At 46.5% G+C, this 23,905-nt stretch overlaps 1 protein-coding gene across 1 annotated transcript in view; it reads right to left on the bottom strand.

Annotated features, from left to right (window-relative positions):
- The window catches only part of MAPK1 (mitogen-activated protein kinase 1), a 417,351-nt gene that overhangs the window by 70,341 nt on the left and 323,105 nt on the right, over nucleotides 1-23,905 (bottom strand). Inside the window, exon 6 of the mRNA XM_078667885.1 lies at nucleotides 8,378-8,509. Within this exon, the coding sequence (XP_078524011.1) occupies nucleotides 8,378-8,509 (132 nt within the window). The remainder of the gene's footprint in view (nucleotides 1-8,377; nucleotides 8,510-23,905) is intronic.

The raw sequence follows: 23,905 nt of genomic DNA, 5'->3' as shown, positions 1-23,905 counted from the left end.
AGATCCACCAGTTCCACCACCTGTCTCCATTTTGAGGTTTGCTTTTTCTTTATCAGAAATAAATGTGAGTAAAATACTCTTCCTCTCCGAGGACAAGGAACTTGTTCTATAGCCCCCTTCTGTATCAGAGATAGAACTCTGAGAGCTGGAAGATGTTGCTGTTGGAGGACATGAGGTTGATTTGGGGGTATCTATACAAATTCCAGGATATGGACTTGATGAATTATATCCAATACCCATCTGTCTGTTATTGACAGACAATGTTTCGAGAAGAGAGAGAATGGTCATTGACAGGATCTGAACGGGTGGAGGGAGCCTTGATGAGGTCACTGCAGTCTATTAGACTGCTGTTTTTCCTCTAGCAGTGCTCTTCCCTCTAGATTGCGGATGGAAAGAGGTATTTGAGGAACGGTATTGTTGGTTAGAGGGGTATTGGCGATAACCTTGTTGGCTGTATGTCTGGTACCTGTCGGACTGGTACGAAGATCTTTGTCCGAATTGTCCTCTAGCTCCTCTCTTCCAAAAGGACTGAAATCAGACCTGTTAAAGCAAACCCAACGCCCGCGCTGTGTCCGTATCTGCCTTGATTCCCTGGAGAGCATTGTCTATATTTTTACCAAATAGATTCTCCCCGTCGAAAGGCATGTCAACTATTTTTGCCTGTACCTCCGTTCTAAAAGAGGTAGCTTTCAGCCAACCTTGCCTTCTTAGGGCTACTGCTCCTGCTATTTGACGAAACACCACTGAAGAGATGTCCGTGGGAATATCAATAGATTCAGAGGCTGCCTTAGCCCAGTCCTGCAAAATAGCTGCTGCTTCCTCTTGTTTATCCTGTGGCAGGTGAGCCAAAAGTGGCGCTAAATCAGACCACATCTGTCTGTTATAACGGCTGATGAGAGCCATATTGTTTGCCGCCTTGATGGTAGAAGCTGCCATTACTGCAAACTGCTTCCCTGCTCCGTCCATTCGTCTTCCTGCCTTATCAGGAGGAGCTACAGATGTGGATTTTTAGAGTGTCTCTGTGCTGCCTGCATCACCACCGATTCTGGGCATGGGTGTCCAATCAAACACACAGGTGAAGATTCCGGTGCCCGGTATTTCTTTTCGATCCTAGGAACCGAGGCCGCCACGGATGCTGGTGTTTTCAGGATTTTCAGACCTTCATCCCAAATATGTTGGATGATTGGGACTGATCTAGCCGACTTCCTTGAATCTTCTTACGAGTCATAAAGGAAATATTCAGTTTCCTGTACTGGCATCAGGAGCTCAAATTTTTTGCTGCTTTCTCCAGGATATGAAACCCTACGATGACTCTTGGAGGAGAGTTCGCTGGAGAAGGTGTTGGCGAAGGTGTTGTTGGCAAAACGTATTCGTCCCATTAGACACCTACTGGTGCGTCCTGAGGAAGTTCTCCTTCCTGTGGCTGCTCTTCCCCATCACTCCCTGTAAAGTCATCCCATATTGTGACAACCGAAGATCACAATTTTTGCACTGCAGGTGTAGGCTGTGCTACTGGCACTTGTGCAGGTGTGACTGGAGCGTGTGCAGCAGGGGCATTAGCTTCTGGAAAACGCCGGTAGTAGTCAATCATGTGGCGTAGGTCCGTCACCAGTGATATAGGCCTCAAGATGTATTCTTCCCTCTCACCCGCTTGGTGTTTCTCCTCTTCATCGTAGTCATATGACTCTTGGAATGACTCATATCTTGATTTTACTTGAGGACGATCCTTTAAGGAATAGACCTCTTGTGCCTCCTGTTCTCCTTCCTCATCAGTGTCCTGGTTCTTAATTTGCAGATGAGGGGGACTGTAAGCCATTCCTGAAGACTCCTCATCGTCAGAGTCCTGCATTTCTAGCAAATTTGACGGAGGCAGCGGAGACATTTTTGTCCATGCCGTAAAATCAGCTGATTTCTTCACTGTCGACGAGCCCGTCGGAGTGGAACGATCTGATGGATATCATCGTTTTCGATTTTGGTGATTTGAAGTCAGTCTTCGACGGAGTCACTGTCGCCGAAGCTCCTGTCGTCGAGATTCGAATGCTAGTCAACAAAGTAGTCAACAGAACTGACATTGACTGAGTGGTCGTCGACGGGGATGTAACCCGTCCACGGAGTCGTCGACGGTGTAGACTTGATCACTGCCATCGCCGCCGCAGTCGTCGACGAGATTGTCGTTGACTATGTTGTCGTCGACGTCTTCACAGGAATTGTAGCTGGAGACACTACAGTCTTCGATGGAGGAGCAGAAGACACTCCCCTTGAAACGGAGGATTTCTTCAGAGGGGTCTGAGGGAGAGATGATGAAGAGGTCTCCTTTCCCTTAGTTTTCGATTTCTTAGAATCCACAGATTTTTCTGAAGTGGAAGACTTCCTCTTTTTAGAAGACTGGCTCGTGAATTCCTCCTCTGAATCTGAGGTAGCCTTCACCTGAAGCCACAACAGAAGACGTGCCTCTATCCCTCAAAGTTTTAGCTGAAAAGGTTCTGCAGTATTTGCAGTCCTTAGCTACATGTTTGGGGTGAAGGCAGTACAGGCAGTCCTTATGTGGATCTTCATAAAAAAGCCTCTTTTCCACAGGATCTGCATTGCCTGAAAAGCCTCTTTTTAGAGCTTTCAGCCATAGTAAGATACTAGAAGCACAGTACCTTAAATCCAGAAGAAAATTCGACAGTTGAAAGGTCAAAAGTTCACTCAGGAACAAACTGAGCCGAGCTCAGGAAGACCCCTCACACGAAGGCGGTTGGAAATCTGAGGTAGGAGAGCTCTGCTGGGGAGTGTGATGTCAGGGCCTTCTGCTGATTTTTGGACCAAACAATAAGGAGGTCTGGTTACCAAATTAGGTCATTCCCTATGGGATTTTCTATGCAGTTTTTCTCTATGATACTGCTTTGGTCATTTTGTTACTGTGAGACTCCCACCATGACGATGGGGAAGATACAAGCATGTGAATCTATGAAAGATTCAATACTGGAGAATGAAGCTACCCGAGGTCCGGATGGAGAACTTGGCCCTGGAGCATTGTCAGATAAGTTTAGAACGATTTGAGCGGAATGTACTGGTCCTGAGAGAAGTTACTCCATGAACCAGTGAAGGCATGGCCAGGATGGTGCGATAATAAGTATCTTGCACGGCTCTGCCTTCATTTTCCTGAGAACTTTGGAAAGTAGGGTAATTGTTGGAAAGGAGTAGGCAAAGATGCCATACCTTGCAATCAGAAAGGTATTGCCCCATGAGCCCGATGGGATACCAGCTTGCATAAAACGGTATTTGCAGTTCTGGGGTGTTGCAAAGAGATCCAGCTTCGACCTGCCCCAGCAGAGAAAGACGTTGTCTAGAGTTGGTTGATGTAGTTCCAACTCGTGGCAAGATGTGGAGTCTGCTGAGAGAATCTGCTATGGTGTTCTGCTTTACGGGAAGGTGCTCCGCTAGAAGATGCACCTTATTTAAAATGGACCATTCCCATATTTCTTGAACTTCCTGGGAAAGTAGATGGGATCTTGTGCTCCCTTGTTTATGTAGTGCATAGAGGTAGTGTTGTCTGTATGAATGAGTACTGCCAAATTTCAAATTCTCTGGAGGAATGCCTGCAAGGCAAGATGGATCGCCTTTAACTAACAGGCTGATGTGGGTTTGGCGCTGGTGTGGCAACCATTTTCTGCTGATTGGAAGATTCTGGATCTACTTTTTGCATGTTAAAAAGAAGCAAGAATACAGGCTTCTTCCTTTTTCATGAAGTGGGACTCTTCCAAATGCTCCCTTCTGCAAAATTAAGATAAAGGTGTTTGTGAAGAAATGACAGTGGAGGGTTTGGTGAGGTCCTTTAGAGAAATTCTGAAGTGTGTCCAAAATGGTCAGTGGTAACATCCTGCCAATGGCGCAGGTAGTCGGAAACTCTGCCTCTAAGACAAATTGAGTAGCCGGAGCCTGTAATGCATCATTGTCGACGATTGGAATCTTTGCCTGTTCGCCCTGATTTTCCTCTAAAAAATGTCATGAGGATTCATCAAACGACGCCAAAGTTATAATCAAAACAAAAAATGCTCTTCCTATGGAAACTTGGTCCTAACTATAACTACCTACAGGTGACCGCCAGTAGGATGGATGGATGGATGGATGGATGGAGATATATATATATACAACAGAAATATATATATTTCAAATCAAAGCAATATCATACAACAATCCCAAGCGATCCAGAAAACAAATCCATCGACTAGTCATTTGTTTCAAGCCAATTCCTCAGAGGGGCCCAAATTTGAAGACCCCTTTTCCAAGATCGGATACCTTTCTGAGCATAAATTGGATCCAGCAGGGACAGTCCTTTATAACCAGGAAAACTGTTGGGTCACAGACTGATTAATATTTTACTCTACCTATCCCCAAAAACAAACCTTTCTTAACTCTTCCCTCCGACTCTTCCCCTCAAAAACCCATCTTTCACTCTTCTGTCCCTCCACTATCCTTTTCAATCAAAATAACAGACTAACATGTTCACTTCTCATATTCCATTATACTAATTCACCACTAATCCTTTATGGGTTCCAGAGTATCGTCCTACTCGCCAGAAAAGCGCTTCATCACCCATCAGGGGTAACAGGTGCTACATGAATGCAAACCTTTCTTCCCTCCGCTATCCTTATCACTCCAAATAACTGACTAATATCCACCACTCAAATTACTTATGGGTTTCCGGAGTAGCGTGATTCAACACCCCATCAGGGGTAACAAGCCCTATATAAATACAAACTTTTTTTTCCTCTTCTATCCTTCTACTATCCTTACAAATCCAAATAACAGACTAACCTATCCACCACTTAAAATGTACTTGCATGTTTCAGTATACTAATTCAACACTAATCCTCTATGGGTCCCGTAGTAGCGTGCTACTCGCCGAAAAAGCGCTTGGACGCCTCGTCAGGGGTAGTAACGCAATTACAATACAATTTCTATATAATAGACTGAGATTAGCCAATCCAAACATTGAGATCAAAGGATGGGGTGGGGGGTCAGGGTCTAACCAGACTGTCGCCAGGCAGAGTCGGATTACTGCCATGGCGAGAAACAAGGATTCCTGTTCCTGAACCCATAATAAAACCAATTGAGCGGTGACCTCAATCCGCAGATTGTTTGACCTCGAAAAAATTATTTGCATCCTTCTCCAGGTTCCCCAAACCCGGACAGTCCGCCAACATGTGAACTAAGTCTGCCCCGAACAACTGACAGCATGGACAGCCCGTACCATAGATTCACCCCATTTACTAATTTTAGCCGGTGTGATGTATAGGTTAAGCCAGGTTTTATAATGTGGCATCTCCAAGTTAGCCGAAAAAAGCCTAGATCGAGCTAACTTCAAAGAAGAGAGACTATCCTCTTCTGCCGTTTGTACTACCACAGAGTAGTGTGTTTCTCTATATCATTCACCATCATATTTAATAATTCATAGATAGTTCCAATAAAGGGCTTACTTCTCTCTAATCAAATCCAAAAGATCAACCCAATTAACCCCCCCCCTTTATCTTCCCTATAAAGGTATTGCTCTGAAATAATACAAAATTCTTGGAAGAAAAATTTTAATTAAATTACTCATGTCAATCAATGTAAGTCTGAGGTTATTCCAGTTAAGCAACTCGGTCTTAGTTTTATTAATTAGTGGGCCTAGGTTACACTCTATCACTTTATCCATATCTGCATTAATATGAACACCCAAGTATACTGTCTTCAATACTACCTGGGTATCATGAAACCGAATGTTCTCATGTATAAGTATCTTTGTATTGTCCCGAATGAGTATGCAACCGACATACGGCCAAATCGATCGGCCTCCGCTTCAATTTCCTTTAATGCCCAGGTGGGATCTGGAGTAACAGCTAGATCTGCGTATGCCAGATATTTTAGTGTCCCACCCACTGGTGGACATCGGCATGATCAAGACATTACCTTTAATTCGATGACTCAAAGGATCGATATAAAGGGCAAAGAGCAGGGGGGGGGGAACATGGGCACCCCTGCCTGGTTCCTCCTTGGATCTCTACTATCCCTGATAACCCCCCCACCATTAGTGAAAATTTAGCCGTAGGGTTCATATATAATGTCTTAATCCACCCAATGAATTCACGCCTCAGTCCCTTCCTCTCCAATGCTGTCCATAAATAAGACCAAGAGACCCTATCAAACGCCTTCTCAGCATCTAATATTAATCAAGTACACAGGGTCTCTGTGAATTTTAGCCATAGCAATAGCGTAATCCCCCCCGACTAATGTGGTCTCTCGTTCCTATTCCCAGGATAAAACCGTGTTGTACCGGCGAGACAGTTTTCTTTATGCTTTCAGCTAACCTAGAGGCTAAGATTTTTGCATAAAATTTGGTGTCACAATTGATTAATGTGATTGGTCAATATGACCCCAACTCCGGCACCAGTTTTTCTTGTTTTTGGGAAAACCACAATCTTAGCTGAGGCCCATGAATCTGGAGGAGGAGAACCCATCTGGATAGCTAAAAATACATCAAACATTTATTGAGGCTTGTGGCAACATTTTATAATATTCCCCTGGAATAAGATCTGTCCCTGCAGCTTTTCCAGATGCTAGTCCAGAAACTGCAAGTGTAATCTCTCCTGCCGAGATCGGTTGGTCTAAAAGCTTGCGTTCCTCTCTATGTAATGTCTTCAGAACCTCAGTCTAAATATGACTCTCTCCTGGGTCTACAGTATCTTCAGCATATAATGGTTGATCTCTCTGAAAGGCAGAGCGTATCCAACCTACATCTGAGATAAATCCGAGCTCAGGGTCTTGTATTTGCTTGATATCCCCATCCATTGCCTGTTGTCTGGCACAGAAAGCTAGTGTGTGCCCCACCTTTTCATTAAATTTGTATGTTTTGATCTTCCAAGCCGTATACTTTTCGGCCGCTTTCTTAGTGGAGATTTCCCCTATTGCTGTTTCAGCGGGTAAAACCCGGAGCTAGGCATTTTCCATATCTAATCCGGCCGAGAGAGCATCCACAGAGTCCACCTCAGCCTGCGATAACACCAGATAGAGTTCCTGCAAGTGCTGCTCGTCCTCTTTCTGTCTAGTGAAGCTAAATCTTGCAGTTTCCCCGCGAACCATCCCCCTTTAAATGCATCCTCTACTATTCTAATAGGGGTGGTCCCAAAGTTTAACCATGAATATTGTAATCTACTTCCTCATATGCGTGACAGTCATCGTCTAACAAAGCCCTCTCTGAAGTCTAGCCTATTTTAGTTTATGGAATAGCCTAAATATCTAATTTCAGCAATAAGGGGTTGCAGTCAGACATAACCTGGGGCTATTTGAATATTCGGGAAGCTTGCACCAACCGACTAGATACACATATTCTAGGCGAGCATGCACCTGATGGGGAGCAGAGAAAAATGTATAACCGGGATTCATATGCTCTTTTTTTGGCACAGACCTCAAAGCCCTTGAGTAGTCACAAGCTGCATCAATGACTGAAAAATCTTGGGCTTACGCCCTTGAAATATTGTTACACCTGGCCTCGGACCATTCCCTTTAATATTGATGTTAAAATCCCCACAGAGAACCAGAGGGTGGGCCCACTCCACTAGTTCAGGACAAAGCCATTCCAATAAAGTGGAGTTGTCAGTGACAGACCCGTAAATACAACACAGTGTAAAAGACTCTCCAGAATTAATGCATTTTGCAATAGCTCATCTACCATTTTCATCTGCCCTGGCTCTAGTATACTGAAACCAACCCTTACGTGCAAGTATCACCACCCCGCAAGTACGGGATCCTTGCAGAGTCCTAGAAATAATTTGCTATCCCGAAAATTCTAATCGGTCTTTTTGGGACCCCGTCACCAGAGTTTCCTGCAGACAGATTAGGTCAGCTTTTAAATACCGCAGGTCTAAATTTACACTTTGCCACCTTCGAAAGTTATTCTGCCCATAAATATTGACTGTAGCTATTCTTAAGCTAGTCATCCTTTATTATAATGCAGTATAACCGGATAATAACCTGCCTGCAAAAACGCAGCAGGACAAAGTACTTGGACCCCCCGGAAGCCACGACTCAACCTCCCACCCCTCTAACAAATGCCCCTCACCTCGCCACCCACCCCAGTCATGAGCAAAAGGGTCAATCCTGGCCCTGGAGAAGGTGTTACCAACGAGCCGCTCATACCCCCTTAACCCCGACCCAATCCAGCCAACCCTACCAAAATCCTACCAAACCCTAGAAGAACGTTTTTCTATTGAAAAAAGGTATTACAGGATCCTGAGATCAGATGGAGATGTTCAAAGATCATGACCATCAGCAATAATCCTGAGACAAATCTTTATAGTGGAGACTTAAAATTACTGTGACTCATCAAGAGAGAATTATCTGTATACACTACCTTTGGGATCAGCATTTTGGAACAGCCTATTCCAAGGAACCTTGCTTTTGTGCGGGAGGGAAAGCAAGTAGTTTCTGGCTTTTAAATTAATTATGCAATTCAAGTCCTCCTGAGAAGGCGACCCAAGGATACCTATAGGAAACAAACATTTCTAAGATTACACAGTTGTAAATAGATTATATATACAGTAATAAAATAGCACCAGCATTCAAAATCTAGGTCTTCACTCCCATTTTACAATCTCCACAGTGCACCCATCTTACCTTACAAACATGCCATCAGTGTATCATTTAACGGTCAGACATTTTTGATCCTAAATTTTCTACTATAGCAAGTCTAATCTGCTTCTCGAACAAAGGATTCCCAGTCAAGCAGCAAAGCATATTCTGGACAACCCATATATATGCAGCAACTAACTTTGCCTGCAGTCCACAGGGCAAAGGGGGCCTATGTTCATACACAAACATGTGTATGTGATTTCTTATGTACTATTGTTACCCACAATCATTAAGAATTAAAAAATAAAACTGGCTTATCCGCTGAAGAGTAGAGACTTATGTCATCCCAAATGAGTGATCAACCCACATTTCTGTAAATCCAAATCCCACAAGGCACATTAGAAAATAAAAAAAATATATGTTATTGAGAGTTCAGCTCAAAATACAATATGTAAATACAGAGTAAGGTGCAAAGTGCAAAAGTGCTCGAGATGACTTCCTATTAACGGCATGACAAAAAAAACCAATTATATAAATATGTCAATCTAAAAAAAATGCAACTGTTACAATACTTAGCGCAGATTATGCCAAAAAAATTATATATTGCACATTTACTCAAGTTGCAAAAAATACAAAATAAGATGTATAGGTGCTCAATATGGAATAGAGTTAACAGCATAGTATAGAAGGAATATGCTACTTACCAGTATGCATCTGTTCTTGGCATGTAGGGCTGCTGACATTCATATCTGTGCATAGATTGCCGCCTAGTGTTGGGTCCGAATGATTGCACATTGTTGTCCTGGAAGAGTCTTCGAAGTATCACGAGATAGGTGGCTCCTCCCCTGGACTACAGTGCGCATGGGCATCCTCTCCATCCTTTGATTGTTTTTTACCATTGTGGCAGAGGTGGAGTGTTGCACAGTAAGATGTCCGTGCAAGAAAGTGAGAGTTAGAATGAATGCTACAGCTGCGACAGGCACCGGGGAGGAGGGTGGGCGATATGAATGTCAGCAGCCCTACATGCCAAGAACAGATGCATACTGGTAAGTAGCATATTCTGTTCGAGGCATGTGGGCGGCTGAATTCATATCTGTGCATAGAATGTATAGCAGTTTCTCCCTTAGCGGTGGCTACCTGTGCCAGCTGCAGCAGTCTGAAACAGAGTTTTTAGAACAGCCTGTCCTACAGCAGCTTGCTGTTTGGAATGTACATCTACACAATAGTGTTTTGTGAAAGTATGTATGGTGGACCATGTGGCTGCCTTACATATTTCCTCTAGAGGAATGTTTCCCAGGAAAGCCATGGATGCCCCCATTTTGCGTGTTGAATGCGCTCTTGGGGGAACTGTTAAAGTGCGTTTTGCCTTAAGATAACCTATTTGAATGCACTTAACAATCCATCTTGCTAACCCAGATTTGGAAATGGGGTTGCCTTTGTGTTGTGGTGAAAAAGCAACAAACAACTGTTTTGTTTTCCTGAAATCTTTTGTTCTGTCTATGTAATATAGGAGAGCCCTTTTAACATCTAGTGTGTGCAGGGCCCTTTCAGGTACTGACTGTGTATTTGGGAAGAACACTGACAGTTCTATTGTTTGATTGATGTGGAAGTGGGACACCACTTTTGGCATGAATTTAAGGTTTGTCCTAAGCACGACCCTATTAGCGTTGATTTGGAAGAATGGCTCTTGAATAGTTGGGGCTTGCAGCTCGCTAACTCTTCTAAGCAAAGTAATTGCTACGAGGAACGCCACCTTCCATGTTAAAAATTGTATTTCACATGTGTAGAGGCTCAAAAGGTGGTCCCATTAGTCTGGTTAAAACAATGTTTAGGTTCCAGACTGGTGAAGGTGGGTGTCTTGGGGGGATTACTCGTTTGAGTCCCTCCATGAATGCTTTAATTGCAGGCACTCTGAATAGGGAAAGGTGTTGCCTGTTCTGAAGGTAAGCTGCTATGGCAGCTTAGTGTATCCTTATGGACGTATAGGCTAGATTGCAGCGATGTAGGTGCAAAAGATAGCATATGATAATTTGAGTTGATGCGTCTAGTGGGTTTATGTCATTGTTGTTACAGTAAATGACAAAAAGTTTCCACTTTGCCGCACAGCATGCTCTTGTGGTAGGTCTTCTTGCCTCTTTGATAATGTGCATGCAGTCAGGAGGTAAGTTTAGGTAGCCAAACTCTGACTTCAGGAGCCAGATTGCAAGGTTCAGCTGCTGTGGATCTGGGTGCTGAATGTCTCCATGGCTCTGCGTTAAGAGACTGGGCGTTAGTTTTAGTCTTTGATGAGGCACCACGGAAAGTTCTAGGAACGTGGTGTACCACGGTTGCCTCGCCAATGTTGGAGCAACTAGGATTAGCGTCATAGAGTGTTGGCGCAGTTTGCGTGCCACTAGCGGTATCAACGGTGCTGGTGGAAAAGCGTAGGCAAATTTGCCTGACCAGTTCATCCATATCGCATTGCCCTGAGACTGCGGGTGTGGGAACCTTGCGGCGAAGTACTGGCATTTTTTGTTTTGTTTTGTGGCGAGCAGGTCTATCTCTGGTTGTCCCCACTGTTGGAAGTATGGTTGAAGCACTGTGGGATGAATTTCCCACTCGTGTATCTGTTGGCTGTGTCTGCTGAGCAGATCCGCTATTTGATTGTCTTTGCCTGGGAGGTGTTCGGCCATGAGAAAAAGGTTTCTTTGAATGGCCCACTTCCACATTCTTTGAGCTAGATGTGACAGCTGTGGAGAGTGTGTTCCTCCCTGCTTCTGTATGTAGTACATCACAGTCATGTTGTCCGTCCGGATCAACACGGTCTTGTTGCACAGATGTACTTTGAAAGCTTTCATTGCCAGAAAAATTGCCATCAGCTCCAGTAGGTTGATGTGCATTTTTTTCTGTTGCGTGGTCCATAAGTCCTGTACTGTGTGGTGGACGACATGGGCTCCCCACCCTACTAGGGATGCGTCCGTTGTTAAGACTATTTGTGGTACAGGCTCTTGGAACAGTCGTCCCTTGCAAAGGTTTTGTGGGTTCCACCAATGCAGAGAGTTGTATGCGCGACTGGTCACCAACACTAGGTCTTTCAATTGTCCTTGAGCCTGGTTCCACTGCCGTGCTAAGCACTCCTGTAGCGGACGCATGTGTAGCCTTGCATGAGGGACTATGGAGATGCATGAGGCCATCATACCTATCAGTTGCATAAACACTCGGGCTGGGAGCGAGTGTTAGGGCTTGAACCTTAGGATTAGCGTCTGAATGCTGTGTATTCTGACAGAATTTGGCTGTGCCGTCCCTGCTAGAGTGTCTATTGTGGCTCCCAGGTATTGTACGTGGGCAGGCTGAAGATGGGACTTTGGGTAGTTCAGCGAGAAACCTAAACTGTGCAGGAGGAGAATAGTGCGTGTTATGTGGCTGGCACATTGTTGGGCTGACTGTGCTTGTATTAGCCAGTCGTCCAGATATAGAAAGACATGAATATGCGGTCTTCGGAGATGTGCAGCTACTGTCGCTAGGCACTTGGTAAACACTCTGGGGGCTGTTGTCACCCCGAAAGGAAGGACTTTGAATTGATAGTGCGGATTTTGAATGGTGAACCTGAGATATTTCCTGTGTGCTGGGTGTACCGGTATATGGAAATATGCATCCTTGAGGTCTAGTGTTGCGAGGAAGTCTCCTTGACGCAACAGTGGTAATACCTGCTGGAGAGTGAGCATGTGGAAATGCTCTGATAAAATGTATTGGTTTAAGGGTCTGAGGTCCAAGATTGGCCTGAGAGACCCGTCCTTTTTGGTGATTAGGAAGTACAGTGAGTAGACCTTGTACCCTGGTGTTCTAAGGGTACTAGTTATATGGCCCCTTTTTAGGTCGAGCTGATGTTGCATTCATGCGAAGCATGAATGCATCAGCTCGACAACTTATGCTGCCCGTATTTAGGAGAGTGGACAGCTACCAGACGCGCGCTTTGACGAGGTCGGATTTCACCTCGGGAGCGAGCGTCTGATAGCTGCGCATGCGTGGTGCAAGCCCTGGCTCTCACACAGACACAGACAGCCCCCACCCCTCTGCATGCACGCACGCACGCACACACACACACACACACACACAGGCGCGCGCATGCACACGCAGGCATACGGCACACATACAGGCACACATACAGGCACACTATCCCCTACCTCGCATTCTCTCTCAATCACACACAGTCACGCATGCGCACACACTTTCCTTCGCGCACACACGCACACACGCGCGCACACACTCCCACCTCCCCACCCCCCCAGGCATACACACAGGCACGCACGCACTTCACATCAGCCCTGGGCCCCACTCACCGACTGCGCTCTTCCGGCGGGGCTCCTCACGGCGCGGCGCGTCTCATCCTCTAAATCGGGGCTCCCTCAGGTCAGAGGAGCCCCGCAACAGGCGCCACACTCCTTTTCCCCGGCCCCCTCCTGGGGACCCGGGCTACCCCGGACGTCAGGGCGCTCCATGCGCCGGTAGCTCGCAGCTCGCGGACCTCGGGAGGCGGGACTTCCGGTCGGCCGCGAGCGGATTGGCCGGCCGGGCAAGAGCTTCCGGGTCGCCGCAAGATCAGCTTTCAGCGGCGCCGGCACACGGAGCTCGCTTCTCCAGGCTCGGACTGCCCCTGTGACTTGGATTTTGCCCACCAGGACCGTCCGAGGGAAGGCGGTGAGGACTCGTTTTTAAAGGTAGTTGTATTTGTGATGAAATGCAGGCTGTGAAGACAAAAGTTCCACAATCGGGTGCCTGAATCTAAATGTCTCACTCCACATGTGCAAGTATTAAAGCAACCGGATAGCAAACACAATCACAGTCATATGAAAACGAAGGAAGTACTTCAGAACATGGGTAACAAAAATATTTTTTTTTGGATCCATTTCACGGCGAAGCCTGCAACACATCTTCCTGCCAGCAGGTCTCCCAGCCTGTTCACAACCCGTAGTTATCTGTCAGCCCTTCTCCCAGCGCACAGCTCTCCGAGCCCATACCGTTTCCTGGCCGCACAGTTCCCTTTCCCTGTTTCTGCCCACATGTCTCGGTCTGCACCCCTCCATGCCTGTACCTCTCCCCGGCTGCTCCGCTCCATCAACCTTCGCAGCCCATTGCTCTTCCTGCCCACACATCGCCATACATTTTCCCAGCCGGTTCTGCCCTTTCTTCCCTCCTCCTTTCCCCCCTTCACCTCTACCCTGTGCTGTCCTGACCTACTCCCTTTTGTACCTCAGCCCCAATGCCTGCTACTCCCAGCTCCATTCACCGCGCCTTTTCGCCTCCTTCCTCAGGTAATAATAACTCCTGCGTTACATAGCGCTTCATAAAGCGCCGCTGCCATATCTAAGCTCATGAAATAAGAGAAGGTAAGAGATGGTACTATCAGTGAGTGCTACTCTCCGGTTTACTTTGAAAACATGGTCACACAACTCAGGGGTTTCCTGCAGCTTGTGTTGGGGTCCTCCAGCCTCAGTGACGTGTGGGCGCCCTTCACTGGAGCAGGCTCCCAGGGTCACACACTGACGCAGCGCTTGCACTGCTGCGGGCACCGAGGGTGCTGCACTGACTGTGGTGGTGGGCCTGGGCCAGGCCAAAAAATAGCCGAGCTTGAGTTGTGTACTTCCCTCAGATTCATCCAGTGTTTTTTTAATGACCTTTGAATCCTCCTGGCATGCGGCTTCCTGTGTTTCAGGGGGAGGAAGAGGGAACAATGGTGGCTGCGGTGCTCTTACCTCACTTTTTCTCAGAGATAGAGGCTCAGCTTTATCTCGTGGGCTAGGTGGAAAGTCTTCCCCAGAGAAGGCTCCGGGGACCGGCCTCTCAGACACACACTGGCTGGTGGTGGAGTTACTCTACGCCCAGAGTCTAGCCTCTCAGACAGAGTCAAACACGGCCTCTGTGGTGGGGTTACCCGGCCTCTCGGACACAGCCTTAGTAGTGGGGTTAGCCGTCCTCACGCACAGTGACTGTGGGTTCTCTAGTGAGAGACAGTGCTGCGGCACTGCGAGTCCTCTAGTGAGAGTGCTGCAGCAGTGACTGAGTGCACCAGTGAGAGAGAGGGATGCAGCACTGTGAGTGCTCTAGTGAGTGCTGCAGCAGTGACTGCGTGCTACAGTGAGAGAGAGTGCTGCAGCAGCGACTGCGTGCTACAGTGAGAGAGAGGGATGCAGCAGTGAATGATTGCTCCAGTGAGAGAGAGTGCTGCGGCACTGCGAGTGCTCTTGTGAGAGTGCTGCAGCAGTGACTGTGTGCTCCAGTGAGAGAGAGGGATGCAGCACTGAGTGCTCTAGTGAGTGCTGCAGCAGTAACTGCGTGCTACAGTGAGAGGGAGTGCTACAGCAGTGAATGAGTGCTACAGTGAGAGAGAGTGCTACAGCAGTGAATGAGTGCTAACGTGAGAGAGAGTGCTACAGCAGTGAATGAGTGCTCCAGTGAGAGGGAGTGCTGCGGCACTGCGAGTGCTCTTGTGAGAGTGCTGCAGCAGTGACTGAGTGCTCCAGTGAGAGAGAGTGATGCAGCACTGTGAGTGCTATAGTGAGAGAGAGTGCTACAGCAGTGAATGAGTGCTACAGTGAGAGAGAGTGCTACAGCAGTGAATGATTGCTCCAGTGAGAGGGAGTGCTGCGGCACTGCGAGTGCTCTAGTGAGAGGGAGTGCTGCGGCACTGCGAGTGCTCTAGTGAGAGTGCTGCAGCAATTACTGAGTGCTAGTTTTAGTTAGTCATACACCATATGAATGTTACAGTCTCTTAAAGTGAAACTCCCCCAAAAGGAGTGTTATCTTCACAATATTGAGATTACAGGGGTATCCTAATAAACATAATATTGGCTGGTGATCAGGAGCGATCTGCTTCTACTCTTGCCCTTCCGGAGCAGCTATGCCAGGCTGTCTAGGGTATCTCTTTTCCAGTTTCCTAAAGTGTGTATATCTAAGATGTCTTTTATATTTGAGTTTTATTTATACCATTATTTGCCGCATTATTGACAAATATATATGATTTAGTATCCTGAAGGCATGCCTTACTTCTCTTCCCATTTAATAGGCTGTTCAAATACACTGAACATAATCTTCACAAAAGTTATTTACAAAAGTTTAATCTATTGCCATTATAAATTACAATAACTTTTATTTAAGTATTAATAAAAAAAAATTAAAAGCCATTGTTATTTTTAATATCAATACATCTAAGTCACGTAAATACAACACATTGCATTACAAATGCTATAGGTATCACATTTGCGAAAGTTAAAACTATTAGCATTGTAAATGACAAAGCTATTAATTTCGCTATTTTCAAAACCAACACATAAATAAAACATTTGTCATTTACAAGACCAATAGCTCAAACTTTCCTAATGCGAGACCTATTGCATTGCAAATGCTTGTTGTAGCATGCTGATGACTTCTTGCTGCAATAAGTGTAGGTGTTCTGCGGACATAGGACGGTGTTGGGGGTATGTTGGGTGGTGTGGAGATTAATTCTAGGCAATAGCCATGCTGGATAATTTGCCTCACCCACCTGTCTGTAGTTATGTTTACCCAGACTTGCAGGAACTGCTGTAATCTTCCCCCGACCGGTGTTATATGGTCTGGGGACAGTGACAAGAAGTCACTGCTTGGTATTGGTAGAGGATCTGGTGGTGTTATTCCCTCGTCCTCTACCTTTGCTGTTATTGCCACGGTATCCACCTCTACTGTTTTTGTTGTAGGTGGTTTGCGTGTTCCCTTTGTTGTATGAGGTTTGCTGCGCTGACCCTCCTCTTGCAGCTCCTCTGTTGCCGGAGCGACGAAAGGAGCCGCCTCTGTATTGTTGTGACTGCAAGGCTCCCATAGACTTGGCTGTCTCGGTATCCTTCTTCATTTTGTCTAATATTGTGTTCACATTAGGGCCAAACCAATAATCAGGGTTCACTGGCTGATGTAAAGTGGTCTGAACCTCATTTTTGAACCCAGAGATGCGGCGCCACGCAGGTCTTCTGAGCATGACACTGGTATTGATAGCCCTGGCTGCTGTGTCAGCTGCATCTAACGCACACTTGATGGAGGCGTTAGATATTAACTTTCCCTCTTGTATCAGGAACTCTGCCTGTTCCTTATAAAGGTCAGGTAGATGCTGGAGAAGGTGCTCAAGTGTGTCGTAGTGTGCCCTGTCATAACTGGCTAACAGTGCTTGTGTGTTAGAGATTCTCCATATGTTAGCTGCTTGAGCAGCTACCCTTTTACCTGAAGCCTCAAAAACTTTAGACTCCTTGTCTGGAGGTTGAGCCTTGCCCGTAGTTTGAGAATTAGCACGTTTACGTGCGTTGGAGACTACCAAAGAGTCCAATGGTAGCTGTCCCTTGATGTATGTAGGGTCCACTGGTGCTGGCCTATATTTCTTTTCTATCCTTGGGTTAATGACTCTTGCCCTGGTTGGTTCCTTAAATATGTCCCCTGTGTGTTTAAGCACCCCTTTGAGCATTGGCAATGTTTTCACCGATCTTTCAGAAGTGTTGAAAGTGTCAAAGAGGAAGTCCTCCTCAATGGGGTCTGCATCCATTTCCACGTGGTGGTTGTATGCTGCCCTTTCGATTAATGCATTGAAAGCAGCTGTGTCCTCTGTAGGCGAAGTTTTTACAGAGTATGCAGCAGTATCTTGCATAGTCTGAGTCTACAGGATCTACATGACCAGACCACGGTTCATTTTGGTTGTCCTGGTCATCGTCCACTGGATAATTATACAGTTCATTATCCTCATATTCCACATCCTCCTCTGTGCGTGTGGGAGAATATCTATAAGTTTCTTGCACATGTGTGCTGATGGGCTCAAAGAGAGTTGGAGATGTAGCAGAGTCTCTTTTCTTTTTGAGTGGAATGCGGTAGGTTTCACCAGAAGTGTCTGGTCTGATTTTCCTTTTTAGTACGGTAAGTTTGCCAGTATCTGGGTCCACATACTGTTTGGTCTGCTCTTCTGTGGAGGGCTCTTGCTCTTCATGTGCTTGAGCCCTTTTCCCTGTTAATCGCCTTTCTTGTTTGTGTCGGTTCGATTTCCGTCGTTGGTTCGACCGTTTTGTGGCGTATGTGCATCGGAAGTCCGAATTTTATCGGTCCAAGGGTCTTTTGTGCTTCAACAGTCTTTTTAGGTTGTATGACCTTCTTCGGTGCCGGGATTGTTATCGACCCGACAGTCCTTGTTTGTTCGATAACCACTTTGTGGCCTTGTGTCTTCTTTGGAGCCTGTTGCTTTGGAGCGATGTTTTGCCTCGACTCGATCGCCCCCTTGGGCTCGATTCTTGCCTTCGGCTCGAGTGTCCCCGTGTGCACCGTCTTTGGCTTGGCACCTTGTTGTCTCGGTTCGACAACCGTCTTCTGCTGGAGTCCTTTGTTTGTGTTGCCTGGTGTCGACATCGATCTCGTCGGTTCGACGGCTTTTAGTTTAGGCATGTCTCTGGGCGTACTGGCTCTTGGCTCGACAGCACTGATATGCGACCCAGCTATTTCAACGGCCATTTTGTGTTTTGTCGGCGCCGATGGAACCGCACCTTTCGGTCCGAAGAGTGGGAACTCTATCAGTTTCGGTTTCGTTTTTGCTTCTGTAACTTTCGGTTTTGATATTACCAGGGAATGGTAATGTTGCACCGATGGCTCTTGCAGTATGTTCTTAGCCGGGCTGGATTGCGGGGCTATAGAATCAATGTTTAGATCTTGGCTAAGGCCTTCCGGCGATGCCTCGACCTGAGCCTTTGGAAGCGTATCAGTGAATGTACTGGGCCCCGTACTCACGGTTGGCCCCGTGTCCTCGCCGGAGTCGTCCTCGACGGCTCTGATGCCTGGATCGCGTCCCCTACCTCGACAATGTCGTCTTCTTCGTCGACGTAGTAGTTGGAGTCATGTTCCGACCCCTGCTCCGACTGCTGGTCTGAGTCCTCAGCTTCGACGACCTCTTAGTCGTCTTCAAAGATGTTCTCCCGGTCAGGCGCTGGCTTCTGCATCGTCTGCCTCGCTGCTCGTCGCACCCGAAGTGTTTTCTTCGAACGGAACTGCGCACAAGCTAAGCAGTCGGCTTCATTGTGTTCAGGAGATAAACACTTCTTACACAGGGTGTTTATCTATGTGTGGGAATTATGAGTTACAATTGGGGCATCTTTTGAATGGACTTCGTTCCATCGACGATTGGCCCTTCGTGTCGAGAAGGCCCGCGGCCCGATTCGACGATTTGAGTAGAAAACAACCGAAAGAAAGTAGTCGTTACCGATCGCATAACAATACCGACGACCCCGAAGGCCTTTAAGAAAAGTTTTTTTATCGATTTCAAACTCCGAGTTGGAAATCCCATCCGAACCCAATGGCGGAAAAAAACAATCTAAGGATGGAGAGGATGCCCAATGCCACTGTAGTCCAGGGAGGAGCCACCTATCTCGTGATACTTCGAAGACTCTTCCAGGACAACAATGTGCAATCATCCGGACCCAACACTAGGCGGCGATCTATGCACAGATATGAATTCAGCAGCCCACATGCCTCGAACATATACATAAAGCAATCTTTGAGGAGTATAACTGTCTTACTTATGTTATGTTATTTATTGATTTCTATAGCGCACGGCTACTCAAAAAGAGTGTCCCGGCGCTTTAATGGAGAAAGAAACAATGCTGCCACATAAAAAACATAACACCAAGATAAAAACTAACAGAAGAATAGGCCGGAAGTTAGCGGGAGACCGGCTACTGAGTAAACAGCCACGTTTTGAGGCCCTTCCTGAAAGCCAGTAGGATGGTCGCTCCCCGTAGGGCCAGTGGTAAAGAGTTCCAGAGCTGAGATGCCAGCAGTCCGAAAGAGCGGCCTCCAAGGCGCGCTTTCTTTACCCGGGGAACAACTGCAAGGTGCAAGGCTTCCGACCTTAGAGACCTGGTCGGATGATAAAAGACCAGTCTCTTTTGGAGGTACTTGGCTCCCTCCTTGTGAAGGGCTTTATAGGCCAAGGTCAGCGCCTTAAAGGCAATCCTCTTGCGGATAGGAAGCCAGTGTAACGTTGCCAACAAACCCGAGGCCCTGGAAAGCCTGCTAAGGCCAAAGACTGCCCTGGCAGCGGCATTCTGTGCCACTTGTAGCCGCTGCAACAAGTACTCTGGGAGGCCCAGGTAAAGAACGTTGGAATAATCCAACCTGGACCCGATCAGAGCCTGGACAGTCAGCGTCCTATGTTCCACGGATAACAGAGGAAGAAACCTCCGCAACATCCTGAGGATGCCAAAGCACATGCCCGACACCCCCAGGATCTGGGATTTTAAGGAAAGCCTGTTATCCATCTTCACCCCCAGATTCTTAGCGACCTGAGAGGAGCAGGACGGAGGGAACATATCCCGTGGCCACCAGGTCTGCCAGTCTGGTTCTGTATCGCACCCAAAGAAAAGAACTTCGGACTTGTCGGAATTGCACTTAAGGCTGTTTAGATGGAACCAGTGAAAAACAGCCCCAAGGCAATCCCGAATGCTCTCCCCATCAAAGTCGCCTCCTCTCTTACAAGAGAAGAGGAGCTGGGTGTCATCCGCATAGGATACGATCTGGGCACCATGCGACTCCACCAGCGCCGCCAATGGGGTCATAATGATGTTAAAGAGGGTCGGGCTCAAAATAGAACCCTGAGGGACCCAGACTCCCAGAGGCGGCATCGCGGCGGAATCCGGCGGGGCCCAGATCGACTGCCGGCGGCCGGCTAGGAAAGAAGAAAACCAGTCGAGCACCGTCCCCCGTAGGCCAATCTCGAAAAGTCTGGCGAGAAGACCATCATGGGGAACGGTGTCGAACGCCGCCGACAGATCTAACATCACCAGCATGACTTTGCCCCCCGAGTCCAGAACCCCTTTAATGGTTTCCGAGACTTCCAGGAGCGCTGTCTCAGTACTGTGATGGGGACGAAAGCCCGATTGGGTGGCGTGCAGAATCTCATGAGATTCAAGAAAGTTGGAGAGCACGCCTTGGACGTGCTTTTCCAGAATCTTCGTGAGGGCCGGCAGCAAAGAAATAGGCCTATAATTAACCGGGGCCTTCGGATCTAGGCCAGATTTTTTAAGCAATGGAATCACCATCGCCTGCTTCCAGGCCTGCGGGACCACGCCGAGCCTCAGCGAAAGATTTAAAAGCGGATTAGCCAACGGGTTGATCACCTCCGCGACTTTCGCCAGAAATTTGGCAGGGCATGGGTCAAGAGGAGAGCCCGATTTTAAATTGCCCATAAGAGCCAGAGAGTCCGGAGCAGAGATAGAAGGAAACACACTCAACGTCGCCCCTGGCCCAGCCTGTGGCAGTGTGGTAATGTCGGGTTCAGTCTGGCCCGCAGACACTGGTGCCAGGAATGACTCCTGAATGCGTTGGATCTTGCTTGTAAAAAAAACAGCAAGGTCCGTGGCCCAGGAGCTAGATGGTTTTTGGTTCGAGGTGTTGGACCAAGGTGTGGTGAATTCTCTTACAATGGAGAAAATCTCCTTGCAAGAGTTGGACGCAGCATCAATCCTCCTTGCTAGATAGGCTCTTTTTTCCAAACGGATATCCCGGTGATAAGCCTTAACCACCGTTTTGTATGTCAACTTGGCGCCAGTGTCATATTGCGCCCGCCAGGCTCTTTCGGCTACCTTGCACTGCTGCCGCGTAGCCGACAGTGCAGCGGTAAACCAAGGTGCAGAGACCCGTTTCGGTGTCGGGCGAGATGTTACTTCCGGGGCAAGATCGTTTAGCCTATCCAATAGCCAGTCTTGCATGGTCTGTAGATCCCTGTCTAGATCACCCACAAGAAGGCAGGGATGGGCCTCAGCTGCCTGGGCCAACATCTCCGGGGTAACACGATGGAAAGCCCTGTGGACACGACCCTGTTGGTGTACCGGGAAAGGCACAGATTTAACTATGCCCTTGATGACAAATTTTGCGAGAAAGTGGTCCGACCACAGGACAGGAGTGATCTCTATATCCTCAAGGGGAACAGACGAGAAGACCTGGTCAAGGGTATGCCCCTTCTCATGCGTAGGCTCCTGAAAATAGGGGGTGAGCCCCAGCGGGGTCAGCGCCTCCGAAAGTTTAGCGGCTGCCGGATCGGATGAATCATCCATCCGGAAGTTAAAATCGCCAGCTACGATGAAATGTTCGGCTTTCAGGGCCAGCTCCACCAGTACCATATCCAGGTCTTCAAAGAAGGTGCCGGGAGAACCAGGTGGCCTGTATACAAGCAATCCCTTAAAGGATTGATGGGGCGACAGAGTGATGGAAAAGGCTAGGGTTTCTGAGCCTCGGATGCCAGAACATCTATTCAAAAACCATATACTGCACAGTTTCTCTACTAACAAGCTTTTAACCCAGAACCAAGACTAATTTCCTATGGAGCTCCAACGTTTCTCAAATTTCCTAAATTAACATGATCTTAATGCATATCTGCTCTAATTCTTTAACAATAATAAGCTTTGCTCTCCATGCTTGAAAAGAAGGTACCTTATTACTATGCCAGTTTTGGAGGATTAAAGATCTTGCCACTAAGGCGGATAAATAGGCATTCTTCTTGCACATTGTTCAATTTTATATTTGCGGAGCATCCCAGAACTGCAATAGATTTATCAATGGAAATAGAGTGATCTATGGTAATTCTGAGATACTTTTCAATTTCTTCCCATAGATTCCCAATTTTGGGACAGTCCCAGACAATGTGTGACCAGGTGTCTCTTCCTTCCTTAGCACAACGAAAACACCTATCCTCAATTTGAGGATATATATTATGCAGAAAAAGTTAAGTCCTATAAATTAACCATTTTGTATAAAATTGCATACGTTTAAAATTAGAGCCTCTAATTACTGTAGCGTTAAGTTTGTTAATACTGTTCCAAATTATTCTTGGGAGCTGCAAACCTTTTTCCACCATCTATCTCGTATTTTTTCATAAATGGGGACGGATTTATTATCATTAAAAATTTTCACCCATGCACTTACTGACCGTTTTACAGGGGCTTCAAAACCTTCACTTCTGCCTGAACTTGCTGCTGGAATTCCAGCATCAATATTTTCCAGCAAGTGCTTTATGTTAATAAATGACCATTTAAGTACATATTTTGAGTGAAGAAGCCCAATTTCTATCTCGGGCCACTTTTTTCCAAGAGTCAGTGTTAAGGAAATCTCTCTCTTGCGTATATCCGTTCTCCTCCCACTTTAAGATACCAGTTTGTAGCAATTTTTCCTCCCTGGTTAGAGATAGAACATCCTCGTCAAACCATTTTTCCTGGGAATACTATAATATACTAACAATTGTGTTTTTTGTTTAAAAATCCATTGGAGTACCTTATACCGTACTTCCTTAGGATACTTGACTATTCTAGTTGGATCTGAGATATTATACTCCATTAACACTTTATTCCTTAACAAAATTGTCCATCTCTGGAAGATCCGGCTGGGAATACCATTTATGATTGTTGTGTGCAAAATTTGCCTGATAATACTCCTATGTTTGGAAGGAACAATCCTCCCTCCTCAGTAGAATAATTTAAAGTGTTTAGTGATAGTCTTGGTGCCTTATTAGCCCATAAAAGAAGAAAACAAACTGTCCATCTCCTTAAAGAAAGACAATTGTAACGCGCACGGGTCAGTCGCGAATAAAAAGTTAAATAGAGGCAGGACGGTTCCATCGTGTTAAAAGATGTGTAACCTTTTATAACGGGGGTATAATTCAAATGGAACAGGTCTTGTACTCTTTCCGTCACATAAATCCCTAAAGAACAAGTTACTTACCTTCGGTAACGCTTTTTCTGGTAGATACAATATCAATACAATACAATATCTGCCTGTGGAATCCTGACGCAAGGGGATATTCACAAGGTGAGGAATCCACACGGCAGATGTATCTATCAGAATATCTCTTCGGACGAGAATTATATACAATCCTAAGATTTGGCAATAACGGAGCAGCTGCATAGCAAAAGTTCGGTCTTGGCCTGATTTATTTTATAGCCCCCTATCACCTGGAATTCTGTGAAAATCCCTAGGATTTCCTCCCGAGTATGTTCCACGGAATTTAAAAAAGGATGATAGTCGGCATAAAGTTTTACATTCGTATTAGTCATACCTTGTAGGGGGGAAGTATGTGCCATTGTCTGGTATCCATTGCCAAGTGTTCTATAAAAAGGGCAAATAAAAAAGGGTAAAGGGGACAACCTTCCCTTCTGCCCCTATTTATTCAACAGGTACCCACATTTGTAGAATTAATTAATATTTGCGCCTGTGAGCATTTACATAAGCTTCTTATTAGTTGTATGAACCCTTCTGGCAAACCAAACTTTTCCAGGATAAGTAAAAAGAA

This window comes from Lissotriton helveticus, chromosome 11 (assembly GCF_964261635.1).
Source record: "Lissotriton helveticus chromosome 11, aLisHel1.1, whole genome shotgun sequence".
NCBI classification, from domain to species: Eukaryota; Metazoa; Chordata; class Amphibia; order Caudata; family Salamandridae; genus Lissotriton; species Lissotriton helveticus.
This window is presented reverse-complemented; position numbering and strand designations above follow the sequence as displayed.